General features: G+C 36.7%; 1 protein-coding gene across 4 annotated transcripts in view; it reads right to left on the reverse strand.

Annotated features, from left to right (window-relative positions):
* The window catches only part of SLC12A7 (solute carrier family 12 member 7), a 65,339-nt gene that overhangs the window by 9,081 nt on the left and 35,645 nt on the right, over positions 1 to 20,613 (reverse strand). For all 4 annotated transcript variants that reach the window (XM_021540511.4, XM_085571594.1, XM_085571595.1 and 1 more), the window contains exons 13-21: positions 20,307 to 20,425; positions 19,455 to 19,553; positions 17,453 to 17,572; positions 15,688 to 15,792; positions 13,438 to 13,606; positions 10,746 to 10,941; positions 6,134 to 6,303; positions 5,852 to 5,983; positions 3,592 to 3,699 (exon numbers count right to left, since the gene is read on the reverse strand). In XM_021540511.4, the coding sequence (XP_021396186.3) occupies positions 3,592 to 3,699; positions 5,852 to 5,983; positions 6,134 to 6,303; positions 10,746 to 10,941; positions 13,438 to 13,606; positions 15,688 to 15,792; positions 17,453 to 17,572; positions 19,455 to 19,553; positions 20,307 to 20,425 (1,218 nt within the window). The remainder of the gene's footprint in view (positions 1 to 3,591; positions 3,700 to 5,851; positions 5,984 to 6,133; positions 6,304 to 10,745; positions 10,942 to 13,437; positions 13,607 to 15,687; positions 15,793 to 17,452; positions 17,573 to 19,454; positions 19,554 to 20,306; positions 20,426 to 20,613) is intronic.

Raw genomic sequence — 20,613 nt, forward strand, 5'->3', positions numbered from 1 at the left:
ACTCAATTACAATCAAAAGCATGAAAAAAATTAAAGCATGTGAGAAAGCTACTTTTCAACTATAAAAACCTAAAAATCAAATAATTCACACACTATAATTGTTCTCCTCACCTGCATGCACCCAAATTTCTGCCAATCTTACCTAACAACACAACCCAAGACAATATGTTGGTGCAAAGTATTATTACCTTCTCACAGGTCCCATTATCACTGCTTTGCCCAAGGGTCCTTACTGAGGATTAAACAGAGAAAGAAGCCAACAACCACCAAAAATGGAAGCAAGAAAGGGAATGAGACTCTACATTTTCTTTCTTTTTCTTTCCCCCTATGTAGCACTATTGACTAAGTCAAATAAATAAATGTTTACCAGTTACACCTAAGTTGCCTATATTATGCTTTGCAGACATATATTTATATCCAAAGAGAAGAAAATTGATCAAGTTTTCCAAAAAAGTAAACAAACATCTGCTGAGTCCTCTATCCCCAGTTCTACTAGAAAACCCAGAAGCAAGATCAAATCAATTCTCTTTTATATAAGTGACAGAAGGGAGGATGAGGGTGATTTCTCAGGGGTAAAAGCATGCTTATAACTGAAACAGCAAATAAACACTGTGCAAAAGAAAAGCTTCTGAGCCTTATTTGAAGGCATACATGCACAAAAGTGAGGTTAAAGTACTAATCTTGGTGGTAACAGGAAACTAAATTACACTCACTATTCAAAACTGGAATACCAGGTTATATTTGAATGCCTGGAGACAGATATTAAAAAGAAAAGTAATGCTAATTTGAACTAGTGATACTAATAAAAGGAATGTTTTGGACATCAGCAAAAAATTGAAAAGAATGGCTCAGCTAATTAAAAAAAAGATGATCAGAGTAAGAATGGGCTGGGCACTCTGCATGCATATACTAATCTTGTAGCTCCAGAGGAAGTGAAGACATAAATAAACTGTTGTGGTTTGGATTTATTTTATTGATTCCTTGTTAAGTGGTTTGTTATGTTGTACCCCCATGTTCTCCCTGAGTTGGTTTACCCCTGGGTTTATCCCTCCCTCAAAGCTGTCCCTCACACCATTCCCCGCCTGCTGTTCCAGCTCTTTCCCTGCCTGTCAAGGCAACCCAGCCCTTGATTCCTGAACCTTCTCTGCCACTTAAACCTCCGGCCAATTCCTGTCTGCAACACCCCTTTGGAATGCCCATACTCCTCAAAGCCCCATTGGCCCATGTGGCCCATCCTCTCCAATCTCCTACCCCAACTGGCCCCAGACACTTGATGTAATCCCCTCACTCCTCCCCTGAGGATTCCCTGTTGGTTAGCTGTTTGTGCATAACCCCCAACTTGTGTCTGAATAAACCCCTTACACAACAGACCTAGAGGCTTTTTGTCCTGCTCCCTTCACTTGGAATAAACTGTTCCTTGTGGAACCTCAAGACGGAGAGCCTCCCCCTTTCTCCTCTGCCTGGTCCCTGCTGTGGCTTGTGTCTGGCACCTTAGAGCAAGTGGCTCTAAAGGTTCTGCCTCTGGTAAATCCCCATACCAAGGCAGTTCCCCACTCGTGGCGTGGTGCCAGAGTTCTAAGAGTTAGCCCGGGTTCCAGCAGTCACTTCAGTAAACCACATTTGCTTATGAAAATACAAAAGAACAAGGTAGATTTAGATATCCTAATCAGAAACAATAACTGGATATGACTTTTATTTTTGTACAAGGAAGTTAAGTACTGGAGGTTCCTGGAGTTATCAAGGGTTTTACTTCAGACCCTGAAATAAATTCAGTGGCATTTTGAATGTCTCAGATTTTACCCTGCCCGATTAGAAGGAAGAAACTGATGCTATAATGGTGATGGTGAAGTTCAGCTAAAAGTGAGTAATAAAGAAAAAAAATTATATGGAAGGAATAGAAAGAAATAAAAACTTCCAAGCAAACAATACTCTGAAGTATAGTCCAGATGACAACCAGCTCAGAGCTGAGAAGAAATTCTTTCATCTCCTCTGCAATTTATGTGCTGTAGAATACGGAGCACTACGTCCTATTAATCATGTGGAAGTTAAATCCTTCAAAATCTACAACAAATAAATTACTCAAACTCCACTGGAAAAATACTACTGTTCAGTAAAGAAACAATAAGGCTGAATAAGTTGTACAGAAAAGTTTGGTTCTTTACTGGAAGGATATTAGACAGGCTCAAATTGAAAGAAAACTAGCATGACATGGATAAGAAAGAGGTTTTATAGCAATAAACTGTAACAATAGCAGGTATCTTTAGGAACCCTAAAAAAATCCTATGAGATGGAAAAATGAATAGAGAGAAGAGGTGAAATAAAAGGAAAAAAAGCATAAAACCCCCAAACTGCTCAGATTTGTATGATAAACACCAAAAAAGAAAAAACCACAAGAAAAAAAAATCTAGCTGTTTTACTAATGAGAAATTAAACACAGTAGAGTGCTCTTGTTTGCTATGGGATGGAAATAATTTATGTGATGGCAAAGCCAGAGCATTCACTATCTTCTACATCACTAAAATGTCTTGATAATACTGGAAGAATTAGCAGGATAGTGGAGGGGGTAGAAGCACAAGCCAAAAGGAAAGGACTTATAAGTTACAAATATTCATAAAAATACAGCTGAATGAAGCTTGTTGCTACAATATGCAAAATAGTAAGGATAGGAGAGCAGTAAAACCAGCATTTCTATCTTGATATTACAGGATTCTAGTTTGTTGGGCTAATTTTGTTTCAAAAAAAAAAAAAAAGAGTTGATTCATAAAATATTCAAAATAATGCAGAAACAAAAGCACAGTCAGTGTGATTTGAACAAATTTGTATTATATTGTGTGATATGGTGTATTTCTAAGTCATATGAGGAGTGGCTGAAGGAGGTAGGGTTCTCTAGCATGGAGAAAAGGAGGCTCAGGAAGGACTTACTCTATTCAACTACCTGGAAGACAGCTATAGTGATGTGGGGGTTTGTCTCTTTTCCCCAGTAACAAGTGACACAAGAGGAAAAGGTCTTAAGTAGCACCAGAGGATGTTTACATTGAACATTAGGAAAAATTTCTTCATGGATAGGGTTATCAAGCATTTGAATGGGCTGCCCAGAGAGGTGGCTGAAGTTGAGTCCCCAAAGGTATTTAAACAACACATAGACATGGCACTTAGGGACATGGTTTAGTGGTGGACTTGGCAGCATTAGGTTAGTGGTCAGACTTGACTTAAAGGTCTTTTTCAATGTAAATGATTCTATGTTCCTAAGACCAAATCACAATAAAAGATAATCAGTCCAGTTGTGTAATCATGAATCTTAGCTACTGATGTCAAGTTTGGAAAGGCTCTGAATGTATTCCACACTGATGCTCAAATGTTTTGATAACCAACAATTGCACTCAACAAAACCAGGAAAACTCTTAAAATCTATTTAAATAAAAAGTTATTTCTTTCCCCACATAACTTTAACCTTGTAAGTAAAACTGGCTGTAGAGAAACACAATGCAGTTATTAAAGTTTTTGACTAGTTAGACACTGATTAGAAGCTACAGCTAGAAGATTGTACTTTCAGATTTTTTACAGAACATCCTGTCAAGTCTAAGTTCCTACCTCCCTTTCTCTTTCATTCTTTGATAGCTGCATCTGTTTTAGCATTTGAGATCGCTGTTCCATCATAAGTGTCTTCTCATATGTGAATGCAGAAATATCATTTTCAAACTGCAAAACAAATTGGTATTAGAAACACTGGGAGAAAAGTAGTCTTTAGAAGAACAACATTTAGATAGTGTATCTCTCATATCTGTATTCATTTGGTGGACGTATTTATGGCATTAGAGTAATCCTAAGAACATAACTGATCTATCACTTCTGTCCTCATTCTTGAAACCTAATCTTCAAACAGCAATTTCATACAGTGAACTATCCTACTGTAACAGTATTATTGTGATTTTATCTACATTTTAGGTACTTGGAACAGACTTTCCACTATTCTGTTCCAGCTAGGTTGCAGAAGTGAGAGTTGAAAGCATTTATTTAAAATGGGTCTGCATTGATGCCACCTGAGCATATGTGAACACTTGTTTCTTTAAAAACTGTAATTGTTAGGCACAAATAACATATTATCCTTTCATCAGTGAGAAATGTTCATAAACAAAGCCATTTCGTGCCATAGCAAGAAATTCTGGCATATATTCTCATATTGACTAAAAACTAAAACAACATAAAAATCTATAGGAGTCACCTGTGTTGTCACTGACTTGTAATATATCTCACCCTCTGAACATTCTCAGAATTAAATATTACTTATAGAAGAAAAGAATAAATTGTATTTCTGTAGCGGTTTAACCCCAGCCAGCAACCAAGGCCCATGCAGACTATAACTTGCCCACAAGTGGATTTGGGAGAGAATCAGAAGGATAAAAGGTAGAGAACTCATGGGTTGAGATAAAGACAGTTTAATAGGAAAAGCAAAGATTGCGTACACAAACAAGCAAAACAAGGAATTAATTCACTGCTTCCCATGGGTAGGTCCCCATCATGCATAATGGTTACTTTAGAAGACAAACAGCATCACTCCAAACATTCTCCCCTTCTTCCCTTTTCTCCCCAACTTATATACCAAGCATGATGCCATATGGTCTGGACTATCCCTTTGGTCAGTTTGGGACATGTGTCCCAACTGTGCCTCTTCCCAAACTCCCTCAACTTCCTTGACAGTGTGGCAGTACAAAAAGTAGAAAATATCTTGATTCTGTGTAAGCCCTGCTTCACAATAACAACATCCCGATATGCTCAGCACATATCCAAAACACAGCCCCATACCAGCTGCCATGAAGAAAATTAACTCTACCCCAGCTGGAACAAGCACAACTTAGAAAGCTGTCTTATGCTCAAAATTCAATCAAAGCTGAGCCATTTCGTGGCACTCTGTGTTCTTTCAACTGTATATGCCACAGCATTTGAGATTTTAATATTTAGTACTCTAAGCAAAGAACAGTACATTTTTTCACAAGTAATTTTTTTCCTAAGTAATTAAAACAATTCTTAAAATTTTTTTATGACTGATTAGTATGATAAACCTTTTAATAAATTCTGGGGATTCCAGAAACTAGTGGTGGTAGAAGTTTTCAACCAGTTTACTCATCTTCATCCCATTTCAGAATGAGTAAAAGTTTTGGTTGGGTTTTTTTTCCTCCATGAGTCTTACTTTGGACATTATGCTAGTTACCTTTTAGTGCTGGAAATTACATCCTTAGTTTCCAAAAAAAAGGGGGCCTAAACAGAGTATAGGTTTTGTCCTTTCTCCTAAACAGTTAATGACCCATATTTAAAAAAGGAAAGTTACAAAACTAATTTTGTCACTACCTTGACTTGTGAAACTGTAGCTATACTGTCCTGCTTTCAGTACTGGATGAGGCTGGTGATGCCAAGAACTCTCATTTGAGCCTAAGGATTCCTTATTCCAGAGAGGTATTCTTACAGCAGTTGGAGACATAGACAAGTCCATCCTGTCTCATACCATATGTCATAGCTTATTAGATAAAGCACATTCAGCCTTCCATTTCACTGCTTGCTAAAAATTCAAGCTTCTCCTTCTCAATGAACCAGCTCTATGGACTAGTCATCATAAATAAAATAAGATTTAACACATAAAACATCTCAAACTCTACTTGATATACTCATTAAACTCACCACCACGTACAGCAGCATTATAACATGGTAAAATAATGATGCTTAACTTCTTCTTTGTTTGTGGCACTGCAAATTTTCAATTTCTGTATTTGGGCTAATATCCCTTTATTTGAAAAAAGCTAAATCTGTTTTCCCAAGTTTAGTCCCATTTGCACCTTAAAAATATGTAGTAACAAACCATTTCAACAACTTCCACTTGAGCATTTAGTCTAAGGTGGTATAAGAACATCTGAAGATCCTTCTTCATTTGAATGCTATTATCATCCATTTGAGCAACGGTGAAGATACGCATTTTACATTTTCTCCAAACCTACCAAAAAAATACAAAATAACAGTTTGCAACATTGTGATTGCTATTACCATGCATAATTTCAACAAGGTGAAGGAGTATTTAATTAGACATGCTTAGAACCATTTAGTGCTAGAAAATTAAATCCCAGCCATTTTCTATTGTCCTTGCCTTGTGCTGTCGAAGGAGAAAAGGCAGCAACATCAGCATACCACCATCATGAACAATCCACCACACATCGATATTTCCTTCAGTAAAACGTTCTTGATTTGTTGGGAATAAATCTATGTTTTTAGCCACCAAAAGTGCTTGTTGAGCTGCAGTTGTTTCTCGTACAGTATCTGTAAGGGATAACAAGACATTTAATCAAGAACTCCTAATTTTCATACACAGATTTTGCTTTTGCTTAAAATTCAAAAGTTTAAACCCTCCCAGATTCTGCTGAGGCAAAAGAGGAATATTGCAGGTGTCTTTGCAAAAGAGGAATATCCTGGGTGTCTTGGTTCCAGCTGGGACAAGGTTAATTCTTGCAATAGCAAAGAGGGGTGTGGCTAGGACCCAGAGGTTCGTCTACACTACTTAATGCCATTGCTGAAAGCAGGAGGGAGTATCTTCCTTCTGGTCCAATAAGCATAGTGCTGAGCTGGAGGGAGTGATTGGGTGGTACCAGTTCCAAGACGGAGAGGCTGATGTGACATAGCTGTGATCAGGTGGGGCTTCATGGTGAGCATTTTTGCATATGCATCATTCTCTCTTTTGTACACTTTTTGCTGTTAACATTGTTGCTGTTTCCAGTAAATGGTTCTTAACGTGTGATCTTTACCTTTTACACCTCCAATTCTCCTCTCCAACCAGCCTCAGGGGAAAAGTGAGCAAGCAGCAGCATGATTTGGACTGTGTCAGTGGGAACACTAAATTAACACTCCTAAGCCACAACAATCTTTATTTGGTGCCTGAGGTGAGGCACAATGGGTTAAGATACCAACAGACTGCCCAGAGCAGGTTGGAAACAAATCTGATCTAGGCGTTTTTTGGTTTAGGTATGGAGCCACTGGTTGCAATGTTGCTTGGTCTGTTCAAGTATAATCCTGTATATATTCCTGTACGTGCTCCTCATGTATTTTTCAGAGTAGGCAGAGATCAGGATTTCTTTGCTGATATACTGCAGGAGGTCAGTTTATGACATCATAAGGTCAAAGACAATGATCATAATGTCAAAGATGATGATTGACTGTTGCTCTCCTACTCTTACCTCAGGTATTACCTTTGCATGTTTACTTATCATACACACTCTGTGGGGGGAACGGGGGAGGATAATTTTCCCCAGGTTTTCATCCCTTTTTCCTGGCCTTTTACACTCCCTTCAGCCTGTTACATTCCGAGAATTCTGAGTTCCGTTTGGATGTTAAGGAAATCATATTCTTGGTGCTAAGATCTCCTTAGTCTACACCACGGTTAGGGTGACACACTTTTCTTAGGAGGTTATTCAGAGATCTGTCCCATGGGTGTATAGGCATGAGTAACATGGAAAGTGGGAGAACATGGACGAGCGTTTGCAGGATTATTCTGCTCCAGTGGTTTGGAACTTCACTCCTAAATAACTATAGGACCATGGTAAAGTAACAGAATACTTCATAGAAAAATGCTGTGGCAATTCCAGGGAGGTTGAAGTTCTGCAACATGCTGGGCCTTGGCCACTATTTATTGGACACTGCAATACAACAGCAGTCTCGGGGGAAGAGGAGGAAGGCAGACTGACAGGCACTGTGGCCACTCAAACTGCAACTGAACCAGAGGAACAACCTGTGACAGTAGCAGTCACCCCTATAGAGAAAAAGAAATCAAAGACAAAATCAGTTCACTTAGTGAAGGATGACAAGGAAGGAGAGCACTCACAACAGGAGGAACAGGCAGGGCTAGAGATAATCACCCAATCCCTATCTCCAGGTGAGCTGTGAGATATACAAAAAAAATTTAAGCCACCAGTTGGGTGAGCTCCTAGTGACTTAGCTGCTCTGATGCTGGGATATCGCTGCCCATGATATGAAACTACGCTATGGCTGTCCAAGACTGCAGATAGATTTGAAAAGCTCAAGCAAATTAGAGAGGATATATGCCATGCCCTGCCAGTATGGAACAGAGTCACTGCTATAAGAAGCAAGGCTGCACTGGAAAAGGGTGAGGCTCCAGAACACTTCGAATACATTGATTACATCATCTTGTGGGGCAACACAGCAGAATTTTTTGAGAAAGGGGAGAAGATAACCCAAATATTCTTGGAGGCCAGTTTTGCCATAAAGCAAAGCAAGGTCAAGGGATCCACCCAGGAAACTCAGATTTTAGGAATCAAATGGTAACATGGACATCATCAGATTGCCATAGATGTGGTCAACAAAACAGCAACTATGCCTCACCAAGCACCAAGAAGGAAGCACAAGCTTTCCCAGTGTGGGTTTTTGAAAGATGCATATTCCAGAACACAGTCAACTCACAAGTTCTCTCTAGCATATGACTCGGAAGAAGAATGATTTTAAGTGCAGTCCAGAACAACCGAAGGCTTTTGAATAAATTAAACAGAAGACTGTCCATGCAGTAGCCCTTGGCAAGTCAGGACAGAACAAGATGTGAAAAATATGATGTGTGCTCTATACCACAGCTGGGGAGATTAGTTCTTCCTGGAGTTTCTGGCAAACAGTACCTGGGGAGACTCAACAATGATTCCTAGGGTTCAGGAATCTAGCATACAAAGGATCTGACACCTGTTACACCCCTACTGAAAAAGGGCTACTGGCATTATAACTGGATGGTATAAAGGGGTTCAAGCATCTTCAGAAGTGATAAGCACCAAGACACAGCTCCTCCTGGCATCCTGACTGCCAGTGCTTGGCTAGATGTTCAAAGGGAAAATCCCTTCCACACATCATGCCACTGATGTTATGTGTAGTAAATGGGTCATGCTGATCACACAGTGAGCTTGAACAGGAAACCCTGATTGCACAGGCATCTTGGAATTCATGACAAACTAGGCCAAAAATGAAAATTTTGTACTGAAAGAAGAGGAGGAAAAGGTGATACATGCTGAGGAGGCCCCATCATATAATCAGCTAACTGAAAAAGAAAAGTGTTATGCTGTCTTTACTGATAGTTCCTGTCATATTGTATGGATACATGAAAAATGGAAGGCTGCTGTATGGACTCCTATGTGGTGAGTCACAGAAGCTTTTGAGGGATCCAAAGATGGATCAAATCAGGTTGCAGAGTTGAATGGCATCCAGCTGGCTTTAAGTATCACTGAACAAAAGAAATGGCCAACATTCTAGCTTTACACTGACTCCTAGATGGTAGCAAATGCTCTCTGGGGATGGCTAGAACTACTGATAAAGACCTATTGGCAGCACAGAGGTAAAGCCACCTGGGCTGCTGAATTGTGGCAAGACATTGCTGCTTGGGTAGAGAAGTTGGCTGTAAAAGCATGCTATGTAGATGCACACATACCCAAAGGCAGGCTATTGAAGTACATTGCAACAATGGACAAATGCATTGGGCAGCCAAGAATTAAGTCTCTCAGGTGGCAACATAGGCTGAATTATTTCTGGCTCAGTGGGGCAATGATGCCTTAGGTCATCAGAAAAGAGATGCAACACAGTGATGGGTTTGTGTTGGAGAAGTGGACTTAACATGGACAATGAGCATGGACTACAACAGAGGCACCAGTTCTGGGCTCCTGATGCAGCTTGCAACCAGCCCTCTGCTCTGTAAAACACTTAGAACCTGCAGTCATGAACTAAATGGACTCAAGAGACATCTTGGGGGAATGGATATCAACTGTGGAAATTATACTTGTTTGTGTATATACATATATGTGTGTGTGTGTGTGTGTATACACATTCATATACATACATATATACACATTCATATACATACATATATATATATACACTTGTTTGTATATATATACACATGCACACACACATTTATATACATACATATATATATGTAAGTTGGAAGGTGTAGGATCTGGGCACTACATAAATGGTTCAAAATATGTGGTGGGTGTTTTGCTTTTGGCCAGGAAAGGGTTAATTTTTGCAACAGCCAGGAGGGGGCATGGCTAGGACCCGGAGGTTATTCTATACCATCTCAGGTCATTGCCAGGGGCAGGGGTGAGGCAGTCTTTTCCAAGGAGAAGGGGTTTCTTCTGGTAGAATAAGCATGGGCCTGGTTCAAAGCCAGAAGGAATGGCCAGGTGGCACTAGTTTTGAGCTGGAGGCAGTGGTTGGGGTGGCATGGTTGTGGTTGGGTAAAGCTCCATGGTGGACTTTTCTGCATGAAAATCACTCTCTTTTGTATATTTTCTGTTATTAACACTGTTGCTCTTACTGCTCATTTTCTTATCTCATTGCTGTTTCCAGTAAATTGTTCTTATCTTAATCTGTGATCTTTACCTTTTGTGCCTCTCATTTTTATCTCCAACCCAGCACAAGGGGCATGGGGGAAGACAAAGAGGGGCAAGCAAGCAGCAGTGTGATTTGGAAAGTCTCACTGGGAACACTAAATTGCCGAGCAGCACTCCTAAACCATGACAGTTTTAGTGACCAACCTGCTTAGAAGAAGAAAAAGCAAACCTGTGGTTGAAGAGGACTGAGAAAGCCCACTCCAGATTAAATCAGATACAGATTAAATTGTCCACCAGATGTTCAGTAGCATATTTCATCCACACAGCAAATACATTAGTCACACAGCTGAATTACAAATGCAAATGAGAAAGTCAATAAATACATACCAACAAAATTTTTCCATGAGAAACGATTTTCTGTCTGCTTCCACGACTGTGGCCATGCCATCAGGACCGTGTTATGCTTCATCCCTCCTAGACCAGCTGACTGAATCAAATAGGATATTCCATCTCTGAAGTTAGGAGATACCACAATCTGGCAAAATCCTTTAGTCTTTTCTACACCCATTAAGGCCTTAACATTCTGCAATAGGAAAATTACACAAAGGGAAATACAAACCATCAACACTGATAATTAACACCAGAAGGAGTAACAGCATTAAACAATAGCAAAACTTTATCAACAATGTATAATCAACATGAAGAAATCACTAATTCCAAAAGAGTGAACATGATTTTATGAAAACTAGAGCCCAAATTGCTACCACCCCAAAAGACACCACACACAGGTTTCTCAATATTTTAATTATTCAGCCTTTTAGTTCCAAAGAATGAGCAAGACATGAGTAAAAACACACAGATAAAGATAAATGAAGTAGCACTGCTTCAGGTAAAGTCAAAACCAGTGGCTGACAAAGGAACATATGGTTGAAATGATCAGTCATTTCTTTTGGAATTGGAAGAGTTTGGAAGTGTGATGCCAAGTACTTAAGAAGAAGAGGCTGCCAAAGTTCCTTAAATACCTTTAACATTAAGAGGCTGATTATTTATCAGCTCCCAACATGGAAAAACAGATGTGCAGGAGAAAATTTGAAGTACTGTCCAAATAATGACAAGATAAACAGACCAGATAAAATATCCCACCCCTCTTTAATTTTAGAATAGCTCTCCTCCATTTAAACACTGACAAACATGAAGACACATAACCATGTAATTTAAAAGAAGCATTCAAACCAGTATCAAGCTTGACCAGGGAACGTGAGCTTTGGCATATATTATTTTCTGATTAAATAACTTTAAAACTCCCCATCATCATCAGTGACTTGTGAGGGAGATGAACATGTTTCAAAGGAAGAACTAATACATAAATATTTTGAATTTTACATAAAAAACCCAACAAATTTTGTCAAAAATCATCAGGAACAGATCAAATCACAGAGTGCCAGGCACTGCCTCAGTGTGGCTTCACATCAGAAACTCCATTTAACAGAGAAAAAAGTCTTCAGAGAATTTTCTAGCAAAGATAAAAAGTATGTCTGTACAAATAATATCTGTGAGGGTTTATCAGTTTAAATAGATGGGGTTTTTTAAAAGAAGAAAATCTTTATTTCCTACAGGTCTCCTACAAACACTTTCTAGTTTAATTTCTCCAGAACCAATGACGCCTCCAGATGCCAAAACCCTTACAATTCATCTTCATTTCCATTTTAAAAGCAATAGTTTCCTAAATCTTAACATCAGCTCTGACTTTCCAGAAAAGCCATGGATTACGCCTCCCTTAAACTCATTCATTTTCCATCTCTCAGAAAAACAGCTAAGTTAGGCTGTCTACAAATAACATTTCAAATTCTTGTGAAAGTTTCTGTTTAAAGAGTTTTTTTCTGTTTTATTTCATAGGCCTGATTTTATATTCTTCATCTTGTTTTCTACTCACACATGTTGGTAGCAATAGGTCAGTAGTAACTACTTCCACAATATAGCATGGTTGGATTTTCAACTTGTTTTCAAGTTAATTGGTCTCTTAGAACCTTTTCATGGGATATCAAATAGGTCATCTGTCCTTATACTTTGTTATTTTAAAAACCACTATGGATATGGATAAGGCTGAATAGCAAGAGGAAGAAAAAGGAAAACTGTGAGGAAATGGGCAATTAGCTATGTTAGCTAGTCCACTTCAAGACTTTAAATGCTCATCTATTTAAGAGCTACCAGGTCTGAAAAAATAACAGGGATTTTTACACAGTTTTGAAAGCTACTTGGATCAAAATAGTAGACATATCAACTGGTACTCCTTTGAGCAACACTGCAGAAATTAACCAATATGGAAGATATAATGGCAATCAAAACCTACTTTTGGACATTTCAATAAAGTAATAATGAAAGACAATACTTTGTCCAAATGTTTCCCCACTCTATAAAGACAGGAGTAGGAGAGTTTGCATAGGCAAGTAAATACAAGTATTATTATTAAAAAATTGAATTTAAACTAAATTTACTTGTGTTTGTAGACATAGTTTGATTTAATTTAAAATTATATGACAACTTACTATTTTTTTCTACCTATCCTACTTTCTCTGGAGATATAGTATAAATAGAAAAATAAAATTAAGGATCTCAAGAAGGGTTTGGTTTACAGTTTTCCAGCAAAGAGTACTCCTAACCTTAATTCTCCTATGTATTTCTAGAAGGATGTAGAAAATCACAGCATGAGGATGATATTATGCCAAACATTCACATCTGTTACATTTGTGTTGTTTTTGTTTTTGTTTTTGTTTTTTTGAGGGAGGGGTGTTTAAATTTTTTTAATGTAATTTGACAGTAAGCCCAGGACTCTCAATATTAAAAAAAAAAGCTAGGAAGTATCAGTACTGTCTCATCCTATTAGAAAATTTTATAGAACATTTGGCTACATACACCAATACATTATTTTTATATAATCACTGATTGTGCTGAAAGCAAAAATAGATGTTTTATTCAATATTATATAACAGTCTGTTCTCATTCAATGTATGAGCTATCCAGTTTCAACATCTAAATACTAATATAAATTACATGTATTTGCAAGCTCTCTTTTACATACCTCTTCAGCTTTCTGAGTTTCTGTACATTTATCTAAGTAGATTCCCTGAAGCACAGAACCCACAATAGTCAGTCCTTTACCAGCCTTCAACTGAGAGGTAAAAGAAAGCAATCTAGGGTGTTTGACCAACTGCTCATTATCCAAATTTAACAAGACCAAAAGCTGAGGTCTGCCAAACAAAGGGAAAAAAAGTTTAGTGCACACACACACATTCATTATGAAGAACTGGAAAATTAAAACTAAGAATTAATAAAATGCAGATTAATTGCTTAATTCAAAGGAAAACAGCCAACTCCTAAGTAGGTAAGACATAATTTGCACTAGCAACAACAGTTCAGGCACAGAATGCGTATACCATCACAATGTCATTTTGAAAACCTCACTTAAAACCAGTTTCACCTAGAAAATTATAAAATCACTCTTCCAATGTCATCTGGTGCAACCTCCTGCTTGAAATGACTAAACACTGAACATTGTACTGCTTCATTCAGTTGGATTTGGAAAACCTCTAGAAACAGACCTCTGGGTCACCTCTTCAGTACTTAATTATTTTATCATGTTCTCATTCTCCTATCCTCATCTGCTGTAAGAAATCTGACTCCATCTTCTTAGTAACCTTCTCTTAGGTCTTGGATGTTTATATGTTTGTTATAACAACTTTTAGGCTCCTCTTCAGCCTCCTGGAACCTGAATAAGCATAGCCCCTCAGCCCCTCCCCAGAGGAGAGATACCCTGTGCTCCAACCATCATCTGTGGTTGTATCTACTTTAGTTTGCCATTCCTACATCATGGTACATAAACATGGGAAAAATATTCTAAATGCATTCTAATGAGTGCTAAAGAAAAATAAGTATCTCCCAATATATTTACTTCTCAATGCACTATCTGTCCTCCTGTCCAGCATGTCATTGCCAAGACACACTGCTGGATTACTATCTACTGGGAACCACAGATCCTTTTTACCAAAGCAGCTTCCCGGTCTTGTATCACTGCTCTGAATATGCCTGTACCAGGCGTATTCAGGTAAGGATAGAAGGATAACTTGCAGTTAATCCTTCTGGATTTTCACTATGTTCTCAACAACCCACTCCTCTACCTGTGTAAGTCCTTACAAAAGGACAGTCAACCCCTTAATCATACCAAGAGTACCCAAAGTTCAGTTTCAACTGCATGCTAGATGAGTATGCACTCTATTTCCTTTAATCAATATTCAATATACTTACTTTTCCAAAATCAACATTTTATACTTTTCCTGTCATTGTTATAAATTCAAAAGACTGATGACAAGTTGGATCGTACTTCTTACCTCAAAATTAGCAGAGTTTAAGATATAACAAGATGGTTCAGTTCTAGCAATTATATTGACACAATAGAAAGATACCTCGTTTGAAACTGAAGCACTCAAATATTTAACAGGATTGTCAACTCTACATTACATTGGTATCTCTGAGATGTCAAGTTCATCAGTCCCAGGAAAAATAGTAAAATAATGCCATTAATACACTGCATGTGCATGTACCCCATGATACTATCAGTGAGCAGTGACTAGAATTAAAGTATCACATTACACTCACCAGAAGTGACAATGTGCAAAGGTCCTTAATTTTTAAATGCTAAGTAACTTTTAAAGTTGGCTTTAAGGAAAATTAAATTTAACAAGTAAAAAAAATACATTGCAAAAATAGTAGTGGACATATAACTCCATTACAGTAAAATGTGAGATTTTGTTTTAATGGCATCTAAGCAATTTAGAAAGTGCTACTATTGAATGAACCTGTATAAAAAGAATACCACAAAAATGAATTTAAACAAAAAAGACTCCTCTGTAGATTTGTACAATGTATTTCAGAGGGAACATACACAAACAAACAAACAAAAAAAATCACACTTATGGAATTGCAGTGTTTCTTCTGTGGAGACAGTGAGATTCAAGGGTAACTGTTTCTTTGAATCTGAAAAATCTATAAATAATCAAGCATTACAGTTCTTCTGTACTTTTGAAAACCATGTCAATACTATATGGATTTAAGTTCAAGTTAGTTTGCCACAAAGTTGATTAGATACTGACCACAAGTCACACTCCATTTCAGTAAAATATTAGTATTTCAATGACATCACTGCCGTGCCCAAGTTAAAACATAATTTTAAAGGTGAGTCTTATTTTTTCTTTACTTCACACTTTACTAGCAGTATTCCAATATATTTACATATTTCAAGAATTAAGTGACCCCAATAAACATAGGACTCTACCTCCAGTTCTTGGTGTGAGGAGGACCGTCTTCAACACGAAGCAAAGCATAGCGAGCTGCATTCAGAGACAGTCCTCGGATTCCATCGCCCCATTCTTTTTCCGCTCTTCAGGATACAAAAGAGATTCAATTAACAGCATCCCATTTATTTATAAATCAAGTACTTGGTTTTTTACATGTGGGGGATAATGGATGTAAAAAATGATCACTCTCTTTTTGCATGAATGCATGAAAAAATCTTGTCTTTTAGACTTAAATCAAGATTGAAGACAACCAAGGTGAAGCAGTTCCAGACCCCTTCAAGGTATTTTTTTCTGAATTTTTAAATATTTACTATGGTCTAGTTTATTCATACTTCAGAAGCATTTTTGTAATGGTGAGAGCTACTTAAGTTGCATTTTAGCACTAGAATGAATAAGCAAAGGATACTTAAAAGGATTTTAAAGAAGCAAAATTAGCAAAACTTGACTTCACATGCATTAGTATAACCCATCTTGCCCTCAACACCACCACTATAGCCTTCTCCACTTTCTTTCCTTCCCAGCTTCCCTCCCAGAAAGCCTAAACCTCCATCCATTCTCCTGACCATTTTCCGCCTCCCTACATTTTCCAGTCATTTTAATTCCAATATAGAATACTGGTGATTGAAAGTGGTCAGGAGAATGCATTCATTAATGGCAAGGGGTCCATCTCCCATGCCCACCCTCTCTCCCTCTGATTTTCACTCATGAATTTTCTCTGAACTCAGCCAGCTCTAGTAAAGCATCTCCTTCAACAAGCTAAATGTCCTGGTATGTGCCAACATTTGTAGAACTTATATATAAATTTGGAATTATGCATAATTTTATGTATGCACTGATACATACAGATATATATACACATGCATGCATAACTGTTACCATCTGATCTGACTTCCTCACTAAAATCGGGAACTTAATTTCCTTATCATTAGCCCAGTAAATGGAGACGCTATAATCCACGAAAGCATCTAATCTGGAAATGGACATATTAAAGACGGAGAATCCACAGGGTGGAACAGTTTATACCACCTGATACACTTAAGAGCTGTTTTTAATCTTATCAAAACAGTGGCCTAGTTTCAATTTCCTGCTCCCAGATATTACTATTTTCTTCCAGTATAGGGTATCTATCCTTTGAAAAGGGACAGCATGCACCTTTACTGATCATCATTACCTGTACTGTTTCTATATGTTGTTTAGTTGGGGTCTTTGCTGGTTTCATTTTTTGGAGTTTTTTTTATGAATACAGCATACACTTTAAAACTCATAATTGCTCAGCATGTCTGACAGGTATGACAATCTCTTCACAAATGCATACAGTGCAAAGTATGTTGCAATTTAAAGATTAATTCTAGAAAGTAATCAAGCCCACACACGCAAAAATGTGGAGTTTGAGCTTCTGCACAAGGTAATAATAATTTACACTTTTGTAATGGCTGCTGCTTGATATTGAGAGGTAATGTTCTTGAAGTACTGAAAGTTTACACCATCATCTCTGCTCCAACAAGAGTTTCCAGACTTATCAATTCTTATTTCTGTCAGTTCTCGCTGTTGAAAAGTATGTAATAGAGCTTCCAGAGAAATTCAGATCTGAAAACTTACAACCCTTAACAGAGATCGGATTTTACCTTGTTTCAAAGAATACTCTGAACTTCATTATTTCATTTGTATCTATTTTATACAAAAGAGCTTTTTGCTGAATGGTAAAGATATTAAATATAGAATAAATAAGATATATGGTCTTACCCTCTATATTCTATGTATTTGTATATACATCCTGCGATTAGCATGGCAATCAAAGCATAGTACCAAGAGCAAATGAACATCAAGGCAAGACATAAACTCATCCCCAGGAATGAAAGAGTCCTAAAAGAAACCATTTTTTTCCATTTTTTTAAATAGGCATGCAAATGTTCTACAAAGTTAATTTCTTATTTAAGTTAACTTCCAGAAAGGCCTTTCTCCTTCAAAGGCTATTTTTAGCTATTATAAAATATTTTTTTTTAAATTGTCCCAATTTTAGCTTATATGAAAAAAAAATGCATTCAGAACCTTTGTGTGACATAAATAATGCATCTAAATTAGATATAACAATAAATTTACTACATTTGTCAGTACTGAAACTTCAGTACCTCCAAGTAAGCTTAGTTTCAAAACACATTATCACTTATTACTGTTGATTTGAATTTAAGCTAAAAAATTAAAATAATAAAAACCAACTTTGTTACTTCCAGCAAAAATAGTTGATTCATTTAAATTCACTTTGACTCATCAATTCTGTTCTTCACTTCTGTTGTGGTCTGTCTCTTGGCCAATAACACAAGTCAATAGAATACAGAAAACAACTTTCTAAAGGTTACAAAGAATGAATGTAAGCTGAAAAAATTACAAAAGCATTTCCAAACTTAAGTCTATATGCCTGGTTTGCCCACATTTATTAAATTCAGATGTAAATAATCTTAAAATTGACAGTTTATGCATATTTTTAGTCATATACAACCTCCCAAATCAGTTTTCACCCAATTTCCCAATTAGAGCTAACTTTGACTTTATTGATGGGATGTCAATATAGTTAACTTTGGTTTGGTACCTTTAGTTTGGAACTTTAGTGCACTGAGTTCAATTTTAAACTAAGGGAATTCTTTCTATAAGTTCTGAGGACATCACTCTTGTAGTTTGTATAAAAGAACAACAGCTGCTCTTTCATGCCTGAATTAACCTAAGACTCTACTTTCACTCAGAAAAGAAAATGCCATGCCAATTCCTGCTGAACATTCCAAAACCTGCTTTGGCTAGAAGTAGTCACACAGTGAGTCAGCTGCCTCACTGATGTCTCTGAGAAAAATATAAAAACTAATTGTTACCAAATGTATGTATTTGGAGGATTAGGTGTCAAACTACTATGTAACTACAGAGCAGATTCATCAAGTTTTTCAAAGCTTATACTTTACATTTCATTTTCACTCAACTCTTTAAAAGGAAAAATCATAAGTAACTCTTACATCCTAGAATCATGCCAGCTTATCTACTAAATGCTTTAGTATTTAAGGTCATTTCAGCAGTAAAATTTCTCAATATAATTATTTCTAATTAAGTTATGTACTTTTACTATGCAATTAGAAATAAATCAAGAAGCTTCTCAATCTTAGTTTGAGATGTTTGAACTCTTAACCCATTAAAAAAAGACTAAACAAAAAAAACACACTTTCACCTTTTGTATTCTTGACCTTTACTCACTTTTAAAAGGGTTTACTTCAGTTATCAAATGCAATGTCCAAAGCATATTTTAAATCCAGTTATCACATCATCAATGAGCCAACTGATTTATATTGAATGAGACTTTTTTCTGTAGAAGTTTTAGGTTTGTGTATTTTTTGCATAACCAAAATGAAAATCATCCTAACCTTCCTGAACACTTTTACCAGTTCTCCTTAAGTATACATACAAGGCAGATTTTATGGTTTTTCATCCTCATTTTCCCAAAGAAGATCTATTGGCTTCTAACCAGAATATAATGTAATTCTGTAACCCCTTTCCAAACCATCTACATTAGTCACACATTTTCATGATTACTGCTATTACTATGGCGCTATTCTAAAAACATAAACAAGTGATGCCCTAATTGAGTGCATGAATCATAACTCATTTAAGTCAGAAAGGAGATTTTGTTTTATTATTGCAATAAAATCAACAATTTAGGGCAGTATAGTTATTTTTTAACTCTTCTGAATGAAGAAATATTCCCTACCAGTGGTAATACTTGAAACGAGGTCTCCAGTTGGGAGTTCGCAAAAGTGTCTGAACTGCACAAGCCAGATTTACAAACATATAACACATAAGGAAAAACCTGTTAAAAAAGGAAGAGCATTTTCTAATGAGAAAGGTACTAGACAGATGTGCATTAAAATATAAACACAATCCAAAAAAGGGAAGAAAGGAATACATCTTCCTGTATAGTATTTTCACAGTGGCCAAGAGAACACAAGACAGACATTGAGATTGCTTATAGAATATTAGGCCTCAAAATATGGCATTACCATAATATAGAGCCTCAAACATGTATTTTTGAGATTGCTTATAGAATATTAGGCCTCAAAATATGGCATTACCATAATATAGAGCCTCAAACATGTATTTTGGAGACAAACATGGCAAATAACTGACAATCATGGTTTATCATTTTTGGCTAGGACAGAGTTAATTTTTTTCTTTTCCTATAGAAGCTCAGATGGTATCATGTTCTGGACAAAGTAAAAAAAAAAATCTATTCATATTATAAAAGACTGAATTTTGTCTCTGTTAGATGCACTTGACTTAAAATAGCAGTAATTGCTATTTTAAAATCCAAGTTCTTAAAAAGTTGAACATATTTTTATTAGCATTCCAGACCTCTGTCATGGAAAAACGTCTTTGTGCCTAGAAATTAGTTCAGCCAAAATATTTTGTTGTTTCATATTATCTCCAGGATAAAACAGGAATATAATCTGATAGAAAACAAAGTCTAACATGTATTATTTTAAAAAGAAAAATAATTACCTAGTTAATTTTAAAATAAAATACTATTTAACTTAAGAACACAAAACACCACACTCATACTTACATTGAAAGAATCGGTGCTACACTGTCCAATGAGGCTATCAAAATTCCTATTTCACAAATACCAACAGTGAGGAGCAGAGCCCAAGTTGGTTCTCCATTTGCTTTTCCATGACCAAAAATCTAGTTCAATTCAAGTTTAAAGTAAGATTATGGAAAGCTGTTCATTATACAGTAATAATCTATAGTGGAAATCATGAACTAACTTATTTAGTTCTAACTCAAACTAAAAGCAGTTATTAGTTATAAAGGAAAATGATGCAATCTATACTATGAAAAGCCAAAATTAAAATTGCAAAACACACATTTCC

This window comes from Lonchura striata, chromosome 2 (genome assembly GCF_050655825.1).
Source record: "Lonchura striata isolate lonStrDom1 chromosome 2, ASM5065582v1, whole genome shotgun sequence".
Lineage (NCBI taxonomy): Eukaryota > Metazoa > Chordata > Aves > Passeriformes > Estrildidae > Lonchura > Lonchura striata.